General features: G+C 34.1%; 5 protein-coding genes and 1 long non-coding RNA gene across 6 annotated transcripts; 5 read left to right on the forward strand and 1 right to left on the reverse strand.

Annotated features, from left to right (window-relative positions):
• The first annotated feature begins 5,015 nt into the window (after positions 1-5,015).
• Positions 5,016-8,118, forward strand: LOC106358228 (OPC-6:CoA ligase-like). The gene is made up of 5 exons (XM_013797976.3): positions 5,016-6,646; positions 7,234-7,379; positions 7,510-7,577; positions 7,664-7,766; positions 7,900-8,118. The coding sequence occupies exons 1-5, from the start codon at positions 5,449-5,451 to the stop codon at positions 8,011-8,013; spliced, it is 1,629 nt and encodes a 542-aa protein (XP_013653430.1). The 5' UTR covers positions 5,016-5,448; the 3' UTR covers positions 8,014-8,118.
• Positions 8,119-10,748: 2,630 nt separating this feature from the next.
• LOC106358227 (OPC-6:CoA ligase-like) lies at positions 10,749-13,633 on the forward strand. The gene is made up of 5 exons (XM_013797975.3): positions 10,749-12,175; positions 12,815-12,960; positions 13,034-13,101; positions 13,190-13,292; positions 13,375-13,633. The coding sequence occupies exons 1-5, from the start codon at positions 10,957-10,959 to the stop codon at positions 13,486-13,488; spliced, it is 1,650 nt and encodes a 549-aa protein (XP_013653429.1). The 5' UTR covers positions 10,749-10,956; the 3' UTR covers positions 13,489-13,633.
• A 1,074-nt stretch (positions 13,634-14,707) lies between these two features.
• On the reverse strand, positions 14,708-15,581 carry LOC106358231 (auxin-responsive protein SAUR61-like). Its single transcript, XM_013797978.3, has one exon. It carries the CDS (start codon positions 15,290-15,292, stop codon positions 14,834-14,836), a length of 459 nt encoding a protein of 152 aa, XP_013653432.1. The 5' UTR covers positions 15,293-15,581; the 3' UTR covers positions 14,708-14,833.
• Positions 15,582-16,067: 486 nt separating this feature from the next.
• On the forward strand, positions 16,068-19,154 carry LOC111199466. The gene is made up of 3 exons (XR_002653386.2): positions 16,068-16,962; positions 17,225-17,373; positions 17,496-19,154. It is a non-coding gene; the product is annotated as an uncharacterized LOC111199466 (long non-coding RNA).
• A 1,217-nt stretch (positions 19,155-20,371) lies between these two features.
• LOC106358233 (dehydrin ERD10-like) lies at positions 20,372-21,513 on the forward strand. The gene is made up of 2 exons (XM_013797981.3): positions 20,372-20,900; positions 21,027-21,513. The coding sequence occupies exons 1-2, from the start codon at positions 20,541-20,543 to the stop codon at positions 21,327-21,329; spliced, it is 663 nt and encodes a 220-aa protein (XP_013653435.1). The 5' UTR covers positions 20,372-20,540; the 3' UTR covers positions 21,330-21,513.
• Positions 21,514-23,922: 2,409 nt separating this feature from the next.
• Positions 23,923-24,755, forward strand: LOC106437753. The gene has a single exon (XM_013878708.3). The coding sequence runs from the start codon at positions 24,110-24,112 to the stop codon at positions 24,458-24,460; it is 351 nt and encodes a 116-aa protein (XP_013734162.1). The 5' UTR covers positions 23,923-24,109; the 3' UTR covers positions 24,461-24,755.
• Positions 24,756-24,902: the final 147 nt, after the last annotated feature.

Genomic DNA, 24,902 nt, shown 5'->3' on the forward strand with positions numbered 1-24,902 from the left:
GCACTATATATTTTATGTTTTAATATATTTTAGTTCTTGCTAAATGTGTCTAATATTTTGAACAAAATATTTCAGTGAAAGAAAGTTAAGATCAGTCCTTTTAACGCAACCAACATTTTGAACAAATATCACAAATATATTATATTAATTTTTAAAATTAAAATAATTTATATAAGAAACTTTATAAATAGTTTCAAATTTTAAGTATATTTAATTTTGTATCATTTAAAATATTTTATTATTTATATTTTAGTATAATATAAGTTTATTAAAGATATGAAAATTAAAAAAACATGTTAATGTACTTATACAAATCAGAAATAACTATCACCAAAGTTTTAATTGGAGAAAACGAAAAAGTATAGTATTATATATAGTTTCAAATTTGTAATTATATATCAAACATTTACTTTAGTCAAGTGGTTAGAGTGTCACTTCTAAAGTGTATTACTGCATGGGTTTGAATCCCATAATGAGTATATTTGTTTACAAAAAGATTAAATCAAAACGACGTTGTTTTGTTTTTTAACGATTGATTAACTTATATTACGGTCAATGTAGATTTTAGCACGTTTTAAAAAGTTTAGATAGTATTTTTGAACTATAATTGAGTTGAGATCATATTTAGCACTGATCATTTGTTCATATCGTATTTGGGCGACTGAAATTGTTTGGGTCGAAAAAAGCCATTTTCCCTCGCTGATAAACTGACTAAACATTCACTTCTGCTAGAGACATTTGATTGAAATCATTATCATTTATGTCCGAAATCATTAAGGCCTTGAACAGTTGGCTAAAAAAATATCTGAAGAAAGAATCTCAAGAACCAAAAACAGATCTCTCAGAAGAGGCACCACTGTTTGGTGTTATCAAAGTTGGTCACAAGCCCTCGAGGGATCATATAAAGAAGAGGAGTTTACAGACGCGTATGCGCAATGGTGATGCATGTAAACCATCAGGTGGAGAAACAGAGGATGGAATTGGAGGAGCAGAGGAATCTTAATGGTGGAGACATAAGGATATAGAGAGAAAACTTGTGATGTTAGAGGAGGAAGAGCAGAAAATGCATAGGAAGATGTAGAGAGTGCCATCTGTTGAAGTAATGGGGAATTTATATGTGAAGTTTATCATGGAACAAATTTTCAAATGTATGGAGAAATTAGCTCCAAATTTGAAACAGACTTATGAGGAACTTAACTTGATATGAACACGTAGTGTACCAGTTTGATTTGGTATGTTACCCTTGTGTTCTTGGAAGAGTTTTAAAAATGAGTATTTATTGTTGAGAGTAGAGATATGGATATATTTTTATATGCCTTTGTATGTATTCAGATCATGAACATGAGATTAAGTCTCCTCAGAACATTTTGATGATCAGCAACGACAATGTGCAGAGCAAAGACACATCGAGCATGTTGCAGAAACCTGACCTTGTTTGTTATGTGAACCAATAAGTAATATCTATGATTATGTGTGTCTGTAAGCATGTTGAGATGTAGTATATTAAAAAGTGTCGCTCCATCTGACAGACTCTACAAATTCTCCAGACTTGTGCTTGATCTAGTAAAGAAATTGAATCGTACTAAATTTGTTTTAGTGATCATTGTATAGGTCCCTCCAGCTGAGCTAAGAGGCTTTGTTGCTCGCTCATCCTCAAATTGTTGATGCCGCAGTTATCCCGTAAGTCACAACAACACCACCATCTTTATTTTACCAGAAACAGTTTTCTAGTTCATAAAAGTTTGGCGATTTACAAATTTCCAGACAAACAAGCATGACAGTTTCCAATGGCGTATTCTACTCTCTAAGAGCATTTGCAATATAAATTTTATTTTTTCCTCCAAAATAGCGTAACTATATAATAAAATTGACTTTGGTTCAACTTTATTATATTTTGAAGTGAATAAAACAATGAACAAAAAAATAAAAGAATTATTCTGTTTATGAATTAACTCAATGTTAACTCTATTATTCAATGTTAACTCTATTATGAAGTAAAAAAATAGAATGAAATTGAAGCATTTCTTATTTCAAACTTCATTTTAGAGTAAATTATAGTTAAAGATACTTTAAGGAAAAATACAAGTAGCACCATACAAGTGGCTACAACTTACAAAAGTGTTTACGATCAAATATATGCTCAGTGCCAAATTTTAAGTCCGACTATATTATTATTATTAGGGTCCCTTATTCTTTTTTTTTTTTTGGTCCCTTATTCTTAGCTAATTAAAGTTTACAAAAATTATAAAAAAAACTCTCTGCTCTCTTATTTTTGTTCAGTTCCACTAATGGAATCAAATACTCTACTCACATGATAATTAAAAATTATAATAGGCGATCCTGCATCATAACAACGACCAACTAAAAGTCCCGACGTGAATCACGTGATGATGATGCTGACTATACCAATTTTATGAATATGGACAAAAACTTTTAGGACATCTCCATCTTTACTCCATAATTTACTTCAAAAATAGAGTGGAAAATGGAGTATGAACAAAAAATAAAAAATATCTCTATTTATGGAGTAATCACTTTTTTGTTTTTTTATTACTCTATTTTCCACTCGATTTTGCAGTAAATTATGGAATGGAGATAGAGATGCTCTTAGAAATCTTTATTTAAAATGAAGTACTCTTTAAAATGATAGTGCGTATGGCTTTATACCAAAATAATTATTCCAACTATAAGCTCACGTCATAGAGCAAATCTAAAAGAATTACAAGCACACTAAATCCAGAGCAAAATATAATAACAAATAAAATCCATTCGAGTAAAATCCATTTCGAGTAAAACCAATTCATGGATTCTGTACTACACTACATGTCATAGGCTACGTAATGCGTAGCTTTTTATTGTTTGCCTTATAAAATATTAAAAAATTCTCTAGAATAGTTTATTTTTTATTTTATCTTTACAAAAACAGTTTTAATAAATAAAATGATCAAAATAAGTTTTATGAAAAGATAAATTATATTTTTAGCCTAGACTTAATTAATCTAAATTTAGAGTTTATATTTAAATGGTGGAGTTTTGGGGATAAAATTTCAAATTAAAAAAAAAATCAAAATGAAAAATGAAAAAAAAAATTATTTTGGTCATTTTTTCTCGAATGTTATTTTTGTGATAAAAACTTAAAAAAAAAAGACTATTTAAAAGAATTGCCCTAAAATATTCGTTGATATTACTTTTTAAAAAAGTTCACAAACATGAACTTTAAGCAGATAACTGTCAAAGTTAAAATTGTAAAGATCTATAACATTTTATATATTGTGACTAAAACCAAATATATATGTTGTCGTCTACAATTCACACACACATACTTTGAATTCAGATCCAAATTATGACACAAAGATAACATTAACAAAGAAAATGTAAACACGCGGTATACAAATTTTTGATTGAATCACGTTATATCATGTTAGGTCTATGCAATGAAACATTAACATTCGACTCCCAAATTTATAAAAATATTTATAGAACATTACTAAATTATGTTTGGCTCCCAACATTTTAGAACTGGCTATATATCATAGTAGATTTTAGGTTCACTTGATCTAAACTTGTTGGTAATCAAATCTGAAGCACGAAAAAGAATTAGAAGAAGAACGAAAAAAATTTCAGTTACAAAAAAAAAAGAACAAAAAAGAGAAGAAAAACATAACGTGGAACTAGTAAACTCTTTTTGAACAGAAAAAAAAAACATAGCGTTAGTTACTGTTTCACCCTCCTTTTGTAACTATTGTTTCACTGTTTAGGTTTGACGAATCAATGTTCAGTTCGCTTAGAATATTTATGATTGGCAAAAAAACAATATAGAAATTTTTTTATAAATAAATACTCGATAAATTAATAAACATGATATATTAATAAATTTCTCCAATTCGAAACCAAACCAGTTCAAAATATAACACAAATCAATAAAATAAATTTTTTTTTAAAATCCTATATATATATTTAGTCTCATATAAATCATAAATTAATAATTTATATGTATATATTTATATAATTACAAATAAACCATTGTATTGTTTATCTTATATCCATATATATATATTTACATTTTTTTAATATTTTAATATATTTTGATGATATTTAGTAAACTCATATTTTTTTTAACACTAGTAAATTATATTGAAAGCTACGTTTAAATTATGTGAAACATATTTTATATATACCAAATTATAAAATACAAACATGTAAGAAGACCCTGTGCAATTTTTTTTATTTTTACAAGACCAATAAAAAGAATTGGTAAATAGGGCTTTTAAATCTGTAAGAAGAAGACCCTAAATTCTTGCTAAAAATTTATAATTTTTGTGAGATCCTGTGCATAAGTACCTTGTGCACATGCCAAAGGCAGGCACTGACTATCACCAAGACCAGGGGTGAACCAACGCAAAAGAAAGTGGGTTCACCTAACACCACAAAAATGATATAAATCAGGGTTTGTAAACAAGTATTTTATTATTGATAGTAGCATATTTGACTGAAAAGTGTATTAATGAACCATACAATCTGGGTTCAAGACCCTCTATGACTTTTTTATATTTTTAACTCCTCAAAAAAAAAAAAAAAAACAATTTGGGTTCGCTACTGGCCAAGACTCGAGTTCATGAAGTGGTTTTACACACTTTCCAGGAACACCCACATGTGCACGGTAGCTAGAACCCTCCGTTTTACTTCAGGGCGACAAATCATTATGCTTTCGTTGGGCCATCTTAATCATTAGGATCTCGCCAAGGCCCCCACAGCTAAATCCTTTTCGGGGTGCACGCTAGTGGACAGTCTAGCTAGTTAACTTTTTCAGATAATCTATCTTATCATAGGCTCCGAATGGTGCGGTTTGAGCGGTGCGGAACAAGCGGTTCAACTGTGGTGTGATTTTAACAGTTATAAAAATGTATACATATATAGTACATATAGAGATTTTTGTTACTGTTAAGTGTTAACTGCAGGACGGGGCGAGACGATGGTCATCGAAGGCTTCGATTCGAAGCTATAATCGAATCAGCTAATGTAGCCATGTTCGTTTCTTCAACGCTGACTCCAGCGGTTGCGTCAAAAAATTAAGCTTTCAATGACAGAAACACACGCCACCGGTGAAGCACGATTCACTGATTTTCAGTCGCGGCGACAACTACTAGCTAATATCACGGACGCGGAAGAAATCAGCGTCATCAGCGTCTAAGTTTCTGCGTCTCCGACAATGTATTAGTGACTGCTTTGGGTTTTCTGCGTCTACGGCTTTGTTATTTTTGTCTCCGTCACAGAGCTTTTTTTTGACGCAGCCGCCGCCGGAAGCGGCTATGAAACGAACAGGGCTTGTGTTATTATCAAACAAAACAAAAAAAGCAAAGTTCACTCAGTTATAGTTCTTTACATCCTAATTATAATCAGTAGCCAAACTAACATCTATCCTCGAATTGTGTTGGGAGAGAAAAAAAAATGGCATCTCTCATTGATTCCAGAAGCGGTTTCTGCAAATCAAACTCCACATTCTACAGCAAACGCAACCCATTGCCACTCCCGGCGAACCCTTCCCTTGACGTCACCACTTTCATCTCCTCTCAGCCTCACCGCGGCACCACCGCCTTCATCGACGCAGCCACTGGCCACCGGTTAAGCTTCTCCGAACTCTGGACAGCCGTCGAACGCGTCGCTGACTGTCTCCACCATGACATCGGATTAAAGAGAGGCCACGTCGTCCTCATCCTCTCTCCCAACTCTATCTACATTCCCGTCGTCTCCCTCGCCGTCATGTCTCTCGGCGCCGTCGTCACCACCGCGAACACTCTCAACACCGCCGCCGAGATATCCAGACAGCTCGCCGACAGCAACCCAACTCTCGCCTTCACAACCGCCGACCTGGCTCCCAAACTCGCCGGTTCCGGTATCTCCGTCGTTCTCGAGCGCGTGGGGTCCACTCGCGGAGTCGACGTCGTCGGGGCTGTGAGCGAGATGATGAAGAAGGAACGGAGGGGGCAAAGAGTCAGAGACCGAGTCAACGAGGAGGACACGGCGATGATGCTTTACTCGTCGGGCACAACGGGGCCGAGCAAAGGAGTGATCACGTCTCACCGGAACTTAACAGCCTCCGTGGCGAGGTTTGTCTCGGAGAAACGGATAGGAGGCGAGGTGTTCCTCTGCACCGTTCCCATGTTCCACACCTATGGGCTACTCTGCTTCACTATGTTCACCGTAGCAGTGGGTTCCACGGTGGTGATTCTCCGGAGATTCGACCTCCACGGTATGATGGCCGCCGTTGAGAAGTACAGTGCCACCATTCTTGCTTTGACGCCGCCGGTTGTGGTAGCTATGACTAACGAGGCGGATGTGATCAGGGCCAAGTATGATCTGAGCTCGCTGAGGACGGTGAGATGCGGTGGGGCGCCGTTGAGTAAGGAGGTGACGGAGGGGTTCATGGAGAAATATCCGACGGTTGATATTTTAGCTGGATACGCTTTGACGGAATCCAACGGTGCAGGAGCTTCGATTGATACGGTGGAGGAGAGCCGGAGATACGGCTCGGTGGGGTTGTTGGCGCCCGGTGTGGAAGCGAGGATCGTGGATCCGGATACGGGTCGGGTCATGGGTGTGAACCAAACGGGCGAGCTCTGGCTCAGAGGGCCTTCTATTTCCAAAGGTAATGTGATGTTTTAAAATATAACTTTTTCATTATTATCTACTTTTGAACAACTTTTTTCATTATAATCAAGTCTATATAACTCTTTTCTGTATTAACAAGTATATTAATTTAATATGACTTCTAGTTTTTAGATAGTGATGAATTTTGCTAAATGGTTCATCTCATTGTGAATTCTTGGTTTTTGTATGTATCGCATATGGTTTCAAAATGGTAGATGGTAAGAGATTTAGCTAGTATATTATATAGTGTAAATGTTATATATAAAATTTGTCAAGAAAACAATATAAGAGCATCTCCAACCCCACTCTATTTTTCACTCTAAAATAGAGTTTAGAGTAAAAAATGATCCAATTACTCTATTTCTCACTCTAAAGTAGAGTGAAAAATAGGTTTAGTCCAAATATAGAGTAATTTGTTTTTTTTTTGTTTATCATTCTATTTTCTACTCTAAAATAGAGTACCATTGGAGTACAATTATAGTAAGCCATTGGAGATGGTAAGTAAATGTTGGAACGTTACACCAACCAAATAATTGTTATTTGGCAGTTTACTATAATTGTTTTTGTTTTTTTTTTGCTAACAAGGTTATTTTAAAAACGAGGAAGCTACAAATGAAACCATTAATTTGGAAGGATGGCTAAAAACTGGAGATATCTGTTATATCGATGAAGATGGGTTTCTTTTTGTCGTGGATCGGTTGAAAGAACTAATCAAATACAAAGGCTATCAGGTTAAAAAGATATCTTTTATAGCCAGCGTTACGTATGTGTATCAATGGTGTTTTTTTTTTTTTTTTTTTTTTCAATGGTGTGATGAACTTGAAAAGCACAAAATACTAATGGTTTGGATTTGGCTAATAGGTACCTCCAGCCGAACTAGAGGCTCTCTTGGTTACTCATCCAGACATTCTAGATGCCGCTGTTATTCCGTAAACCCCATTTATATAACTTTTTTTTTTTAAACATAACAATGTGAAGTTATTTTTATTTAGTTCATGTTTTGTCTACCACAAAGGTTTCCTGATAAAGAAGCGGGACAATACCCGATGGCCTACGTGACACGAAAGATTGAGAGCAACCTATCAGAGAAGCAAATTATTGACTTCGTGTCTAAACAGGTACCACTAAAATCAAAAAACGGCACCCATTTATATATGCACTATAGTCTTTTTTATATACACTATAGTTTAGTTATACTTGGGTGGAACATATCAAACTTCAAACGATGAATATTTTTTATTTGATGAGCAGGTGGCACCGTATAAGAAGATAAGAAAAGTCGCATTTATAAACTCCATACCAAAGAATCCATCCGGCAAGACACTTCGTAAAGATCTAATCAAACTCGCCACTTCTAAAATTTGAAATGATCTATATTTGCTGGATTCTCACTTCTTAACGGTGATGGTATTATATTTTTCAATAAGAGAGAAATGTAAGAACATATATATATTGAACAGTTTAGAAGAAGACTAGGATAAGACACGCGTAAAGTAAATTTATATGAAAATTATTTAAAAAATATAGTATAGAAAAATAAAATTTATATTTTTGATCGAATAAATAGTTTTGGTATTTAAAAAATTATAGAATTTTTTTAGTTAATTGCATATTTTGTTTTTTGATGAACTAATCCCATTTTAAAAAATATTTTAAGTTAAAAAATTACTTATCGCATAAGAACCTAACGTTTAGGCTGTAAAATCTCAAGCCTACTATAAAATCTCAGGCCTACTATTTGGTTACAATGAAACTATGGTAGCTCAATTATATATCATGATTTAGCAAATTAAAAGTTAATTATGGTTATGAGAAGTTTACGTTCACGTGTCAATTCTATCTATCTTCAATATTTTTTTCGTTCTTGTGTCTTTTTTTCATTTTAGAAAATGTTTAAAATTATTAAAGAGATACATACTTAGGTTAAGATCCGCGCCTTGAGCAAAATAAATATTTATATTTATTATTTATTTTATGTTTTTATGCATATTATGAAATAATAAAATAATAATTATATATTAAATAACTAAGAAATCAGTTATTAGTATGTAATAAATCGGTGTGCGCGTATAGATCAAACGACCGCTCTTGTTTATTCGCAATCATTTTAGGGTAAATAAATCAAAACAATTAATTTTTTCTATCGTATATGATATATAATTAAATTTAAATGATATTAACATATATATATAGTACACTTTTAATATGTATATTATGTGGAATGTTTAGTGGTTTCAATAATTTATAATCATTTAAAAAAATAATGAAGGTTTCAAAATTAAAATATTAACTTTTGAATATATGTTCAACGCAAATATCAAAATATAAGTATGTATTTTCATATGATGTATAGTTTAATTTAAACGATATGAAATATATATATTAACATAAACACCTATTAAAATAAAATTATTTATTCATATGATTTTATAATCATTTTATCTTACTATAGAAAAAATTTAAACCTTGATCACAAAAGTTTATATCAAACTTTTAACAGTTTTAGTAATTAATACTCGTTTTGAAAAATTCAAAATACAACATATACAAAAAATATATGATTAATGTGGTTATGTAATTTATCTTAATAATACATAATTAAACAAAAATGATAGAAACTATACAGATTATTAGCAAATCTTTATTATTTAAAATCATTAGTTGTCAACATTAAGTAATTTCGTATGTTTTATTTAAAGAAAAAATATATAATAATTTCAATTTGATAAATGAATGGTCTATAATAGACATACTATATAATATAACATTTCTTAACAATTTAATTTTGGAGTAACTAAATTCTCAAGCTGCCACGTAAGCAAAATTAACATTTTAATTACGTGACAATTCAACAAGACACTTTTCTAATTAATACAAACTACATGTTATAACTTTTTAAATATTTCTCTTTTAATACATAGGAGATTCTCTCTAACTCTTTATATCAAAATATTCTATCTTTCCTATGGGGTGACAAAAATCTAGCGAACTCCTGCTGGATATGCCAAAGCCTTATTAAAAACAATACTAAGCCAAAACATTTGACCACATGAGATAGATTAGTGGTTTAAATATATGTAGGAATTGGTCTTGTTGTACTCTTAGCTTGAGTTCCGGTGCAAGTAATGTTTCTGGCCATGTTTCTGGTATTAATGTAACCTTGTTTTGGACTAAAAAAATCTCTGACCAAAGGGGAAACTATGACCCACATTCAAACTATTTCTAAGGCTATGTACAATCGTTGAAATTATTCACCACCTCTGCACTTTTAACACTCTACGTCATCTTCTCTTTCTTTCACCTATTAATTCAATATTCATTTAATTTTATATTTTTAATAATTTTATTTAACAAAATACTAACACTCTAAGCACATTTTGTCTCGTATTTTTCTTCTTTTATAAATGTATTTTAACAGCAAAAAAATAAAAATAAATTTAAAACCCATAATAACTAAAAACTGAATAAATTTTAATTTAACTTTTAACACAAAAGATATTTTTAATCAACTTGAAATAGTATTTTCTTAAGAAATAATGATAATATTGTAGTAAAAAATGATTTTTTGCTATATCCAAATCAAATGAACCAATCTCTATTTATAGACCACACAAAATTATAAACCTTAATATATTTTGTTTTTATAAAAAATAATATTTGATAAAAATAATTGATCTCAAATAATTAGGGTGTAACAAAAATGTATAAAATTTCATCAACCAATGATATTGTTGCAGATGTGGCAATACAATCCTTTTGTTTTTTTAAAAAATTTGTCCAGTGTTTGATCAGATTTTTTTACTGTGGTTTAAATTGAAGAAAATCAGTATAATGAATCCCACACTATGCATTTTCAACAACTTGAACAAGGAGTAATCCACATCAATTTTTTTGGGTTTTCAACAACTTCATTGCTAAGTGTATAAAATGGAATCTTAGATTAATTAGTTTTATTATTTTAATTAAAAATAATTAGTGAATTAAGTTTTATTGTTGAAAAGTAATTAAGGCATTTGTAAAATTCTTGGATACACTTAGCAAATGTCAATAAGAGTTCTTAAGAATATCTCATAATATTTTATTCTATGAATGGAGTTGCTCTACCAACCAAAAAACAAGATCATTTGGAATCTCATATCATCACTCCTCCTCATGAGTGTAAAAACATTATATAATTCATTCTCGACTTCCATAAGTCTTTCTTTATATGTTTTAAAACATTATAAAACATTATATGTTTTAAAAATTGGTCCCGCTAAATCAATATAGCACCGTTCGATCTTTTTTCCATTCATACGCTTAAAGAAAATGGCGGATCCTTCTCCTCCCAGATCTCTCATTGACTCCAGAAGTGGCTTCTGCAAAGCAAACTCGACTTTCTACACCAAACGCAACCCATTGGGCCTCCCGGCGAATCCTTCCCTCGACGTCACAACTTTCATCTCCTCTCAGCCGCACCGCGGCACCACCGCCTTCATCGACGCCGCTACTGGCCACAGCTTGAGCTTCTCCGATCTCTGGAGAGCCGTGGATCGCGTCGCCGAGTGTCTCCACCGTGACGTCGGAATACGGAGAGGCGACGTCGTCCTCATCCTCTCTCCTAACTCCATCTACATTCCGGTCGTCTGCCTCTCCGTCATGTCTCTCGGCGCCGTCGTCACCACCGCGAACACTCTCAACACCGCCGGTGAGATTTCGAAACAGATCGCCGACAGCAACCCGACGCTCGCCTTCACGACGGTCCAGCTGGCACCAAAACTCCCCGCCGGTATCTCCATCGTTCTCACCGAGGAGGAGCGCGTGGGGTCTACTGGCGGAGTCAACTTCGTCGGTTCTGTGTCTGAGATGATGAGGAAGGAGCCGAGAGGGCAGCGAGTGAGAGACCGAGTCCACCAGGACGACACGGCGGTGATGCTTTACTCCTCGGGCACCACAGGACCGAGCAAAGGTGTGCTCTCGTCTCACGGGAACTTGACTGCTTACGTGGCGAGAATGCTCACGGAGACGTCAATGCACGGGACATTCATCTGCACCGTCCCGATGTTCCACACGTACGGACTACTAACATTCGCTATGGCCACCGTAGCCATCGGTTCGACGGTGGTGATCCTCCGGAGATTCGAGCTCAACGACATGATGGCAGCGGTGGAGAAGTATAAAGCCACGACTCTGCTTTTGGTGCCGCCAGTTTTGGTGGCTATGGTCAACGAAGCAGATTCTATCAAGGCGAAGTACGATCTGAGCTCACTTAAGACAGTGAGGTGTGGTGGAGCGCCGTTGAGCAAGGAGGCAACGGAGGGGTTTTTAGAAAAATATCCAACGGTCAATATATTTCAAGCGTATGCGTTGACGGAGTCAAACGGTGGTGGAGCTTTCATTGACACGGTGGAGGACAGCCGGAGATTCGGCACGTCGGGGCCGTTGACGTCTGATGTGGAGGCGAGGATCGTGGATCCGGATACGGGTCGGTTTATGGGAATTAACCAAACCGGTGAGCTCTGGCTCAAGGGCCCGACTATTGCAAAAGGTAAATAAATACGTTAGATTTAATCTTATTAAAGCACCTCCAATTGATGTTCTAAACATATCTATATGTGATTATGTGTATATATATGTTTGCTAGTGGTAGGACGATCTAATTCAATTCTAATAAGTTTACTACTGTAGCTATTTTTGTTACTAGTAGGTTTAAACGATTAAGTATGATACTGCTTAGATTTTTTTATAAAACAAAATTCGGAAAAAAACTTGTAGTATTTGATTTCAAGCTTTTATGAAGTTATGGACGTTGCATGTGGGTTGGACTGAGCGTGAGTAATCAAATTTCGTATTTATTGTACATGATTTCGAAATGTCAGGTACCAAATGATTTGTATATGTCAACTGGATGTTTTGTAGAGAAGTAGCAAATGAATATATGTTAGTGGAACAACACGACAATTGTTTTATTTTTAAGCTAGTTGGAATTTTTTTAGTTAACTGATTCATTTTCTGTATGCATTATAGGTTGATGTTAACTTTATCTTCGTCGTGATGAAGATGTTAATTATAATATAAGAGAATAAATGAATGACAAGTGTTATAAATCTTTGCAAAGTTTATAAATATCTGAAAGAACAGAAAAATGAAAATCTTAAATCTCTCTTGATTTTTTTTTTCTTACAAGGTTATTTTAAAAACCAAGAAGCTACAAATGAAACCATCAACGCCGAAGGGTGGCTTAAAACAGGAGACCTTTGCTATATCGATGAGGATGGATTTGTTTTCGTTGTGGACCGATTGAAAGAACTGATCAAATACAAAGGCTATCAGGTTAAAGATCTCACTTTGTTATATATTGATCAATGTTGTAAATTCTAAAAGAAAGATTGGACGGAATAATCAGGTGCCTCCAGCTGAACTCGAAGCTCTTCTAATCACTCATCCAGACATTCTCGATGCCGCCGTTATTCCGTACGTAATCTATTACAAACACTATGTTTTCCTTTGAATATTTTTTTCCTTTTAAACATCAAAACAACATGAAGTTTTCTTCTGTTAGGTTTCCGGATAAAGAAGCAGGACAATATCCAATGGCTTACGTGACAAGAAAGGTTGAGAGCAACCTCTCTGAGAAACAAGTTATTGAGTTCATCTCTAAGCAGGTATATTCTGTCATCACCATCTACTTTGTAGTTGTTATTATAAAAAGTTGGTAAAAATAATAAACGTTAATTTTGTGAGCAGGTGGCACCGTATAAGAAAATAAGAAAGGTCGCATTTATAAACTCCATACCAAAGACTGCATCCGGCAAAACACTTCGCAAGGATCTAATCAAACTGGCCACTTCTAAACTTTGAAATGACCTATTTGCTAGATTCTCAGCTTTACTGACTGTGTTTGTTTATTTTAATAAGTGAGAAGTTTTAATAATGTGGAATAATTTAAAAGGAGACTTATAAAAATGTTGAGGCAATTTGCTAATGGATGTTTTCTTTTTGACTACCTTGTCATGCACTCATGATTATTTGAAACATTTACAGATAAAAGATGTGATGCAACAAACCCTACAGTACACCTTTAGGTTTAGCCATTTTGGCACTTTACAACTTGTAACGATTAAAGGATATATTGTATCACATTAAATTTCTAAGAAATTATCCAGCCTAGTTTGGTAGAAGTTGAATCGGATTGGTTAGGTTCTTAGCAGAAAAAGTAGATTTAGATATTTTGCTATGTATAAGATCAAATGATCAATTTTATCACTTGTCAAGGTCGAGTAGGACCAGTCGAATAATACTCATCTATGATCATTTTATTTCGTAATTTGCATCTGCATCATGGAGTATGGAGTGGTTGCATCATACCATCCACGGTCGGCCACCACACATGTTTAGTCAGAATGCACTTTGCCTAAAACTGATTAGACAAAAAATCGTAGTAGGTGTTTAGTTTTTTTAAAATGATGTATCTGGTATGTGCTATAACATGACCTTACAAGATGAATAATGGAATTGATTTCGTGTGCTAGTTTTAGCCCCAGGCTTTTAGCTATACAAAGCTAATTTTGTTGTGCAGTGAGATCCATGAAGTAATGGGTCAAAGATTCAGAAAGTGTATAGTAAAGTGGGCTTTTACGGTTACATAATCGGTTTATGGGTCAGAACTCAGGACAAAGGTGTTTGATTCTTCTCTAGCTACAGCTTCTACTATTGGTTCAGAAGGATGATCGAAAACTGGAGATTTGTGTTGCATTGACAGTGATGGATTGTCTTTGTTGTTGATGATAGATTAAAGGACCTAATCAGATGCAACGGTTTACCAGGTAACCAAAGAAAATATAAACAACTTGAGTTTGATATTTGTTAATGCACAGATCATCCGAAATTGTAAAGTTGGTGGTTTTGGTAATGGTTAAAAATTAAAATGTTTGTTAGGTTGCTCTAGCTAAACTAGAGGCAGTGTTTCTTGCTCATCAATGCCTCATAAGTAATACAGTGAGTACTGCTTTTAACATGATCCATCAATGCCTCTAGAAAAGCTGGTTAACCTATGATTAGCTTCTTCTGTAGAAATCTATGTCAAAACTGAATATATTGATATTACAAAATGCAAGGCTTATATAGAAACTCTGTTTCTCTATATATACATACAAACATAAAAGACTTTCGTCTGTAAAAGCGTTTCCCACAACGCATGAAAGTGTTACAAAACTAGTGACTGAAGTTTGTTCAGATCATGAGCTGCGTTGCAACGAAAGAGAGGGAATATATATGAAACCGATGAAGCTCCTTTGCAGGACATGCTCATGGACGAGACAACATGGTTCTTCTGCTTCTTCTTCACATCATCATCATCATCATCATCATCATCATCATCCTCATTATCACCATGACCATACAAACTCCTCTTTCTCAGCAACATTAGGATGTGATCCATCAAACCTCCATCGCAAGGAACCTGTAAAGGGCCACAAATGGTGGAACCAAACTCTTCCTCTGCCATCTCCAGTAAGACCTGAAAGATTGGATGTTTCAGGTAATCCAACGGCAAAACAAACCTCCTGCCTTCTCTGGTGTACACAGCGAAGTGTCCCTTCTTCCACTTCCTCCACTTCTCCATCATATCGGTAAGTCTAAGACTCTTGCAAGATCCTCTCTTCATTGCTTTGACTTTGATCTCTCTGCTCTTTGAGATGTTACCAATATAATACCGTTGTGTATACAGTTTGTTAATCTGTTACTGTCTGAAACTATACCTTCCTCTCTCTCCATGTATATATACTACAAAATGGGATTAGTGTTTGTGGCCAAAAAGAAGGATTAAGAATATGTGGAAGGAGCAAGGTAGCTGAGTGGAAGGAGCAAGGTAGCTGAGTGATTTTTTTATTATTTGGGTTAAAAAGATTAGAAATGTATCATGTGACCAAAGTAAATATTTTATTATGAATTTATTGTCTTGCAGCATAAACAATTAATTTGAGACTGGGACAAGCCATAAAATTAGGATATTTATATCTTACTAGTTAAATAATAAAATAACAAATGAAACTAAAGATACCATATAAATTTTTTTTTGGGGTCAAGATACCCTTTATAATGGTGAATTTAGATGGAAAATATTTAGATACTGTTTCTTTTTGAATACATGGACCAAAGAATATAATACTTTCTGAAATTATTATAATATATTTCTTCCGTTCCACAAAGATAAATGTTTTTTCTAAAAAAGTATTTGTTTCACAAAAATGATTTTTTTAAATTTCTACGCATATTAACAAGTTAAAAACATAAATTGTTAAATTCAAGAAATTTTGAATAAGACTATTGTTTTAAATTTATAGGAAAATGATTTTATGCATAAATCAAAATATTTATTGCTATATATTAATTATTTTTTAATATATGTGAAATTTTTTAAAAAATTAAAATGGAACGGAAAGAGTATAATATTAGGCTTGTCATGGTTAGAGCATCTGCATTAGTGAACTCCATGGGGAGTTCACACAGTTTTCGAAAAAAAAAAAATATTAAAATAAACAAAAGCAATGAACCTCCCTCTTAGAAGTTCACTGCACTGAACCCGGATCATCACTGTAGCGCGGGCCCCACGACACGTGGCGGCCCGCGGTTGGTCCGGTTATAATTTTTTTTTTTTTTTTTTTTTTAAAAAAAAAACAAAAATCAAACAGAAAAAAAATAATAAAAAAAAAATGCTTTGTGAACCCCTTCCAAGGGGTTCACTAATGCTGATGCTCTTAGTGCTACAAATTTCAGTTGTCTAGAATTTTGTTTGCATTTAGAACTTGGTAATACAGAAATTTAGATTGTATTAGTTATTTAATTGCGAGTGGTAGACTACATTTTTTACATATAATTGAGACCACAAAATATTATTTGTGAGAAGGTATAAGGAGATGTGGTGACAAGAATAGAGCATGTGAGATGTGACCGTTTAGAGCAAATTGCTGCTGCTTTTTCGCTATATTCACGTCCTCAACTTCTCTATTTATCACTTTCTTGTGTATCCATCTCCCTTGTTTTAATTTCTTCTTGTCTTTTTCCAAGTCACAAGAGATCCTACAAACCTTCACTTTTCAACTATGCAGCTACGAGGAGTACACCGTTATAGTTTTTATTTGGTGCATGATCTTTGTGGTCCTGATAGATGAAATTTAAACAGAAAATTTCATGATGAGGTCGATGGACATGACGAAAGAATCATAATAAACATGCTGGCATGAACGATACAAACAATGGTGGATCCAAATTTTATTTTTACTGGAGAAAGCATAACATAATCAGCTTTGGTTGGTTAACAAGTTGAAAATATGGGTTAGTCCGTTAAAGATTCACTTGTTTATCATATTATTAACTCGCTTTTTGATGGTTATGACATTATTTATTGAATACTAAGTTCATGCAAATAGATAAAAACATATTCCAAAGTTTTATTTTAAAAATCATTCACTGGCTAATGCAAGCTCTCGATAATACTTTTCTCATTCATCTGCATTTCACAAGCACAATTACACATGAAACATATAACTCTCTAATTTCCAGCACATACTTTTATCTGAACAAAACCAAATTGCAGCCGAATGCTAATCAGAAAAGTGATTGTCGGAATCTAAAAACTAAGACTGTCCGGCTGAGCCACCCTGACCTGACTCAGATCTCTAAAGCCAGTGACGTGAGCAAAACTGTCAATCTTCATCAGCTAACGCCTAATTGGGCCTGCACGGGGTGAGTTTTGTGGCTAAGTAAGACAAAAGAAGTTACAACTTCTCATAGTCTCTCATAGTGGAAGAAGCATCATTCGCTTCTTCTTCCTGGCTAATCTCACTTTCTTTGTGACCTTCAAGCAGACAAGTAGTAGCAGAGCGAAACATACCAAGATAAACGCGAGTTGCAATCGCTGGAAGTACAAGGAAACCGCTGAAAATACTAAGAATGCTAAGATTACAAGCTCCCATATGACAAAGACTACAGCATCCACCATGCAATCAAACCACCAAATAACAGCTTATCAACCAAGAAAGTATATCAAACATAACTCGGGTCGGGTTATGACTTTCCGAATCCATAGCAGATTTGACCCGACCCGAATTTAGAAGCCCATAGCGTAACGAGTAAATGATGTATTACGCAAACATACATTGGGCCTTGCGAGACCATTTTAAGAAACTAGAAACTTGAGTTTTGTTGATGGAAACGTTGCCGTAACGTGTACGGGAGTAATTGAAGGTGGATCATTTGTGTTTACTCAAAAAAATGTTTTATCTTTGGGATACAATTGTCTCTTTATCCTAAAAAAAGAGTTTTAAGAGAAAGTTGTATGCGATGGTGTATAGTGGATTATTGTTATTTTAGTCTTTAATTAGATCAAAAACATACACTCAGAAAAAAATGCATGGTGACTCAAGAATTTCACCATGAGTGAGGCATGAGCTACGGTTGTTAACACAGATTGAACAGTATCAGCCACAAACTATGGTGGTTCTACATTTAATATGTACACATTTGTTTGTGTGTTTTCTCGGCTGCATAAAAAGTTGAATTCAGATAGAGAATCATCACAAAATATTTTATATTTTGGAAGATATTAAAACTATATATATACTCACATCAATATGTTCAATCACTATAAAAAATACTCATGAGTATTTTGATCCATTTCCATAGTATTTTGTAAATTATAATATTTTGATTCATATATAATTTGGATGAGTATTGTTTGATCTGATTTACTTTTTTCGGTAAAAATCTGATTTACTTCTTCAGCTATTTAAATGAAAGATGAAGAGTAAGAAACTTATACTATATATTAGCTTGCTAACAACTTTTATTGCATTCAAAATTTTAGATCAAATATATGCTGTTTATCTGGTTCTTATGAATTATGATATCATTGTGATCTGGAGGTTTCGTATTTGGTGCACTCAATTATTTGTTTGCGATCAATTAGTTAAAATTAATTTCCCCAAACTAGCAGCAAACACAATTGCTTTGTTTGGTATGTGTCGGTATAGCGACCGCCCTTATGATGCCTAAAATACAAAGTTCGGTAATGTTAGGGGTCGCGTGTACATGAAACGTTTCAATTTATTATGTGGCACGTCGACTTGAATCTTTCAACCCAACACGACTCAAAATATAATTAACTTTTGCAGTTTCCCAAATGGTGCCTTCTCAATGGCCCCATCTGTTTACAATTTTATTAAAATGAAATGACCAGGATTCGTCCGTAGTGGATATAACCAGAGAAGCCGAAAGTGACACTAGAAGCATACATACACCTTCACACCTTCATACATTTACAGATTTACTTATTTGCTTATAGACGTTCTATGTACGATCTATTTAGTCGTGAACTTATTATATCAATATGAATGATTCAACGTTAAAAAAAATCTTAAAGGGTAAAATATTTTATTTTGATATATATATATATATGCGTTCCATCGGCATTTTTCTATTTCTTTTGAGCGTCTTATAAATGAAATTTATTATAGGGGCAATGTAAGAGATGTCATCAAATCGACAAAAAATATCTGCTTTAAACAAGATAAGCCTGGTTGAGCGTCTTATAAATGAAATATATTAAAGCATATATTTGTCGTTTGGGTTTTGTTCTCCTGGAGATTCGCGGTTATAAGAAAAAAATCTACGTTATTGAACCCAGCTTCTGCGACGTGGCTTACGAATCTAGTGGCCCCACATTACCGACATTCATGCAGTAAGCCTATCAAAACCGACGTTAAGTTCTGCTGCGGGCCCTTTAACGGTCTTCAGCCATGTGTCTACCATGAGTTGGCTTAATCTATTTATTTCTGCATTGATTTTACTTGCAATTAGTACGCCTAGGCATTTTAACCTGTACCCGAAAACTCGAACCGAAACCGACCCAAATACCCGATCCGGACCCGGACCGAAAATTTACAAGTACCTTTTGGATCAAAAATATTTTTACCCGAATAGACCCAGAATCGAAAGGAACCGACCCGAATAGATCCGGACCCGAAAAGAACAGATCCGAATAGACCTGACCCGATAAAAACTGATTTGTACCCGATTTAAAACATGTATATCTAAAACTATAATGTTTTTGTGTTCCATTTTGTATATATTATCTTATGATTTAGTTGAAATATCTTTTGTTAACAACATTTGTTATTATTTTGTAATATTGTTTAAGTAATATGAAGTTTTAAAATGTAAAATTTAGAGTTTAAAAATGTTTTATTTTAATTATTAATAGTTTCATTTAGGTTATTTTGTAAAATTTTAGATATATATGACAAATATCAACTAAATTTGATGGAATTGGGTATGTCATGTCTTTTTCAGATCCTAAATACCCGAACCCGACCCGAACCCGAAAAATTATGGGTATTTTAATTATAGACCCGAACCGACCCGGACCCGAGAAGAACCGATCCGAACCCGAACCGAAAATTTCTAAGTACCTATGGGGTCTAAATATTTAGGACCCGAAAGATCCGGACCCGAAAAGAACCGACCCGAATCCGATCCGAAGACCCGAACGCCCAGGCCTAGCAATTAGTCATCCCAATTACTTACGGTTTTAGTTTTTTTTTCTCATGAATTATTTAAGTTGCTTATGATTTTATGACATTTTAATCTACCGACTTAAAGAAATTAGTACCATTCTGAAATTTAAGAAAATAAACAATCAATTTTTTGCTATATTAAAAAATCAATTAAATCTATACAGCGTAACCTCCGCGTTGGCCTGGACCCTCAAGCTCACACTATAAAACCCAGTCTCGTCTCTCATCACAATACTCATCACAGCTCTTTACTATCACCTTAAAAGCAAAGTTAAAGCTCTCATAGTCTCTGTTTACATTTCTCGTTAACTGTTCAATATTGATCAAGAGTAACTAACCATGGCCGAAGAGTACAAGAACGCTTCTGAGGAGTTCAAGAACGTCCCCGAACACGAGACCCCAAAGATCACCACCACGGAGGAACCATCGGCGGCGACGGGAGAGGTTAAGGATCGTGGCTTGTTCGATTTCTTGGGGAAAAAAGAGGAAGTGAAACCTCAAGAAACGACCACACCGCTAGCGTCGGAGGTCGAGCATAAAGCTCAGATCACGGAAGAGCCGGCGTTTGTGGCGAAGCACGAAGAAGAGGAGCATAAGCCTACTCTCCTCGAGCAGCTTCACCAGAAGCACGAGGAGGAAGAGGAGAACAAGCCCAGTCTCTTACAGAAGCTTCACCGATCCAATAGCTCCTCTTCCTCTGTAAGAAACTAATATAGTCCGTACGGTTATTTATGAACTAGCATATAGTTTTTGGTTAAATCTGTAAACAACTTCATCACTTTTAAACCCATTTTTTAATCTTATAAAAATTTTAATCTCTAACAGTCAAGCGAGGAAGAAGGTGAAGACGGTGAGAAGAGGAAGAAGGAGAAGAAGAAGAAGATGGTTGAAGGAGATGAAAAGAAGGGAGTGATGGAGAAGATCAAGGAGAAGCTTCCTGGTCACAGCGAAAAACCAGATGATTCTCAAGTTGTCAACACGGAGGCTGCAGTACCAGTGTCGGATGAAACGGCGGAGCATCCGGAGGAGAAGAAAGGGATTCTTGAAAAGATCAAAGAGAAGCTTCCAGGTTATCACGCCAAGAGCTCTGAAGAGGACGAGAAGAAAGAAAAGGTGTCTGATGCTTAAGAAAGTTGAACGAATATATAAATGATATTGGAGTCGGACATTTGCTGTGTTTCTTTCTGTGATGATTTCTCCTTTGTGTTTTAAGCTGTTCTGTAAGAATGCGTCTTTCGTTGGTTGCATTAGCACCTTTGTATTGTAATTTGCATTGTCTATTCTATAAAGTTCGCATATGGGTTCTAAGTAATGTTTCGAGTAATGTGTGTTTTCGTTTGCTATCTCCATAGAACTCCTAGTATATTTGGGTATTACAGTGTCATACTCCTAGTCTCCTATCCACATGATCACATCGTATTAGCAATAGCTTCAAATGATGATATCCATAAGAGTGGAAAAAATGTAAAAAACAAATACTTAATTCTAAGACCTTTCAGCATGTCCCATCTGGCTTCTTGAGATTTTGCCCCACAAAAAATCCTCATAAATTATTTTTCAAGATGAATCACTGTCAAAGACTCAAAACTGATTAGGAACAAAGAGTAATACCGACACAGTTTTGAAAGAAAATATGATAAAAATAAATGAGAGAAAGAGTGTAGCAATCAGACATCAGAATTTTAGTGAATGTTTCATAATTATATTTATATTTGTTTGAAAATATTATAATTAATGTTGCTTTCATAAGTTAATACTAGATTTTGACCCGCCCTTTCTAAGCGCGGATTTGTTTGTTTTTCATTTATTAATCGAAAACTGATTTACAAATTAACATTATTTTTATTTCAAGCCATAACAATTGAGTTTTTAGATTTTTATCATTTGTTTTTTTTTCTCTTCAAAATATGGTATTTGTTCGAAATGTGGTAGTTGTTCTATAATAATGTTTGAATTTTAAGATTTGTTTTCATATTTGACCTAGATTCATGGTTGAACCTATAGACCCGATACATTGTAAATAATCCGGTTCGGATTTAATGAAAAATTCGTTAATTAAAAATACGATATAACCCGGTAAAAACCCAAAAATTCACTATTAACCCGCGATCTGATACCATTGATCCGATTACAAAATATCTGATAGTATTTTTTAAAAAAATTGATTAAATTCCTCATATATTTATTAATATTACATAAATTAGTGATTTCTTAGAATTTGATAAAATTTTATTATGTTATCCAAATAAAAAATGATAATATAAAAAAACTTATTGATATGAAAATATTAGTTTATTTTCGTTATTAATAACCTATTATAAGTTTGTGTTTTTATTTTAGATTTAAAAATTGATTTAAGATAGTTTGTAAAATATTCTTGAACACTCGTAATTGTCATATCAATATTATGTATAAAATGACATTATACATGGAAAAATGATATTCAAATATGTATATGATATATGGTGTAGGATATAGGATTTTGGTTTGTATTAAAAATATGTATAATATTCAAATGGTCTATTTTGAATATTGATACGTATATTTAAGAAAATAATATTTTCATGTTTCTTAATTTATTTATAGTTCATAATATATTTATACTTATATTAAATTTAAAGTTAGTATATCTTTTAAATATATATAAGCCCATTATTTATATTTTAGGTGTATCTGTAGACCTAAAATCAAAAGATTTAAATGTCATTAATGAATTTTATTAATACCTTGTAAAAATAAGAGTATTTTTAAGAAATTTGCAATTTTTATTAAGGGTAAAATTTGGGAATGATTCTCTTTTAATGGTATTGATTTTTGAGAAATTTGCAATTTTCATTATGGGTAAAATTTGGGAATGATCATTTTTTAATGGTATTGATTTAGGTGTATTTGTAGGCTCAGAAACAAAAGTCTTAAATGCCATTAATGAATTTTATTAATCATTTGTAAAAGTAAGAATATCTTTAAGAAAACTGTAATTTTTATTTTATTTTTTTATTTTTTTTGACGTCGAAAAGCCATTCTATTACTCAAGCTAGAGGTGGCCTGGATAACCAGATCGGAATAGAACAACCAATAAAAAGTAACTCCCTATGGAAGGATCTCGCAGTTTTAGCTAAGAAATCTGAAATCTGATTGCGCGCTCTTGGTACATGAATGATGTTGAAGTCCGGGAAGCATATTTGAAGCGTTTCTATCTTGCAAAGTTTGGCCAAGCATGAGGTTTCTTTATCATTGCGATCAGGTCCTTACAGTCTGTCCCAAAGCTCTGACATGTCGAGTGTTGAAGCATATTCTCCATTGCCTATTGCAGTGCTTTTAGTTCCGAATGCATGGCTGATTTGCGTCGAGTGATATTTCTGGTCCTCATAAATTGTATGTTCCCTCTACTGTCCATCCAAACCCATCCATATCCACTAAAGTGAGCAGCAGATGTCTGAGATCTATCTAACAAACAAATATGATCCAAGCTTAATTATAATTTTTATTAAGTGAATGATACTTTTTTAATGGTATTGATATCCATCATTGTTCTACGAATCTGTATAGGTACGTGCCTCCTAGGCTTCTGTCTAAGTGGCAAGTCGAATCAAAGCATAAAGATTAAAAGAAAATTGTTTTTGACGTTCAAAAATCGGTACAAGCACCCGGTTAATCAATAATTTCCTATAAATTATCTAAATACCGATTTATTTAACATAACATATTTCTCCAATCCCGAATGAATTAAAATCTCAGGGTTTGTTTCGCATCTTGAAACCTTCCAACTCAATCAGAGGCTAACAATAGCGAAAAGAACAGATCTTATTGGGCCTGTTCGGATTCAAAAGCCTAAATCTTTAGAAAACCCTCTCTGTCTCTCTTCGATTAGTCCTCCCCTTCTCTATCGTTCATTTGACGAGCACTCAATGGCTTCGTCTGCACCACAGGGATCTATTGATCCTCTCACCGGCAAAGATCCGGCGAAAGCGTTAACCGCCGTAGCGTCTGGATTTTTCGAGAATGTGAAGAAAAACAAGCAAAGCTTCTTCCAGTTCGCCGCCATGACTGGGATCTTGCTTCTGAGCTTCCGATCCGTAAGTCAGAAGTACCGAATCCACGATCTGGAGGAAGACACGGCTGTTCTCAAGAAGGAGAGCGATACTTTGACGGACCGCATGAGTAGAATCAAGAGCGAGCTTCTGCATCAAGCGTCCATTGACTCTTCCGGCGTCTTTGCTGCTCGACTCCGTCTACTTTTCGGCGAGGATAAAAAGTGACCGGAGATTGAATTTGGTTTTAAGTCAAACGAGGTTACGATCATGCGATGTTATGTTATAGGTCTATACAGATGTCTCTCTGTCTGTAAAGGCTCTGTCTTTGTCAGGAATTTAGCGAATGAATAAGTAAGGGGTTGCAGGGTGATGTGATTCAGACAATGGAGTACCGTTTTGGTTTTGTCTGAAATCGTGCTTGGTGTTTAGGTTTTTGAACTGTTAGGTTTTGCGGATTTGTATGAGGCATTTCATCGAACACCTTAACAGCGTTTTGAATGTGTGAAATTTTAACGTCAAACTGAACTGCAATAAGTATAATTCAATTCCGGAACTGGAAACTAGATTTGAAAGTGTCATGTGATTGTTTGGTAATTCACCAGTCGATTCAATGTAGTAACTAACATATGGTATTGTTGAGGAATTGAGTGTATATGATATGCAATTT

This window comes from Brassica napus, chromosome A7 (assembly GCF_020379485.1).
Source record: "Brassica napus cultivar Da-Ae chromosome A7, Da-Ae, whole genome shotgun sequence".
NCBI lineage: Eukaryota > Viridiplantae > Streptophyta > Magnoliopsida > Brassicales > Brassicaceae > Brassica > Brassica napus.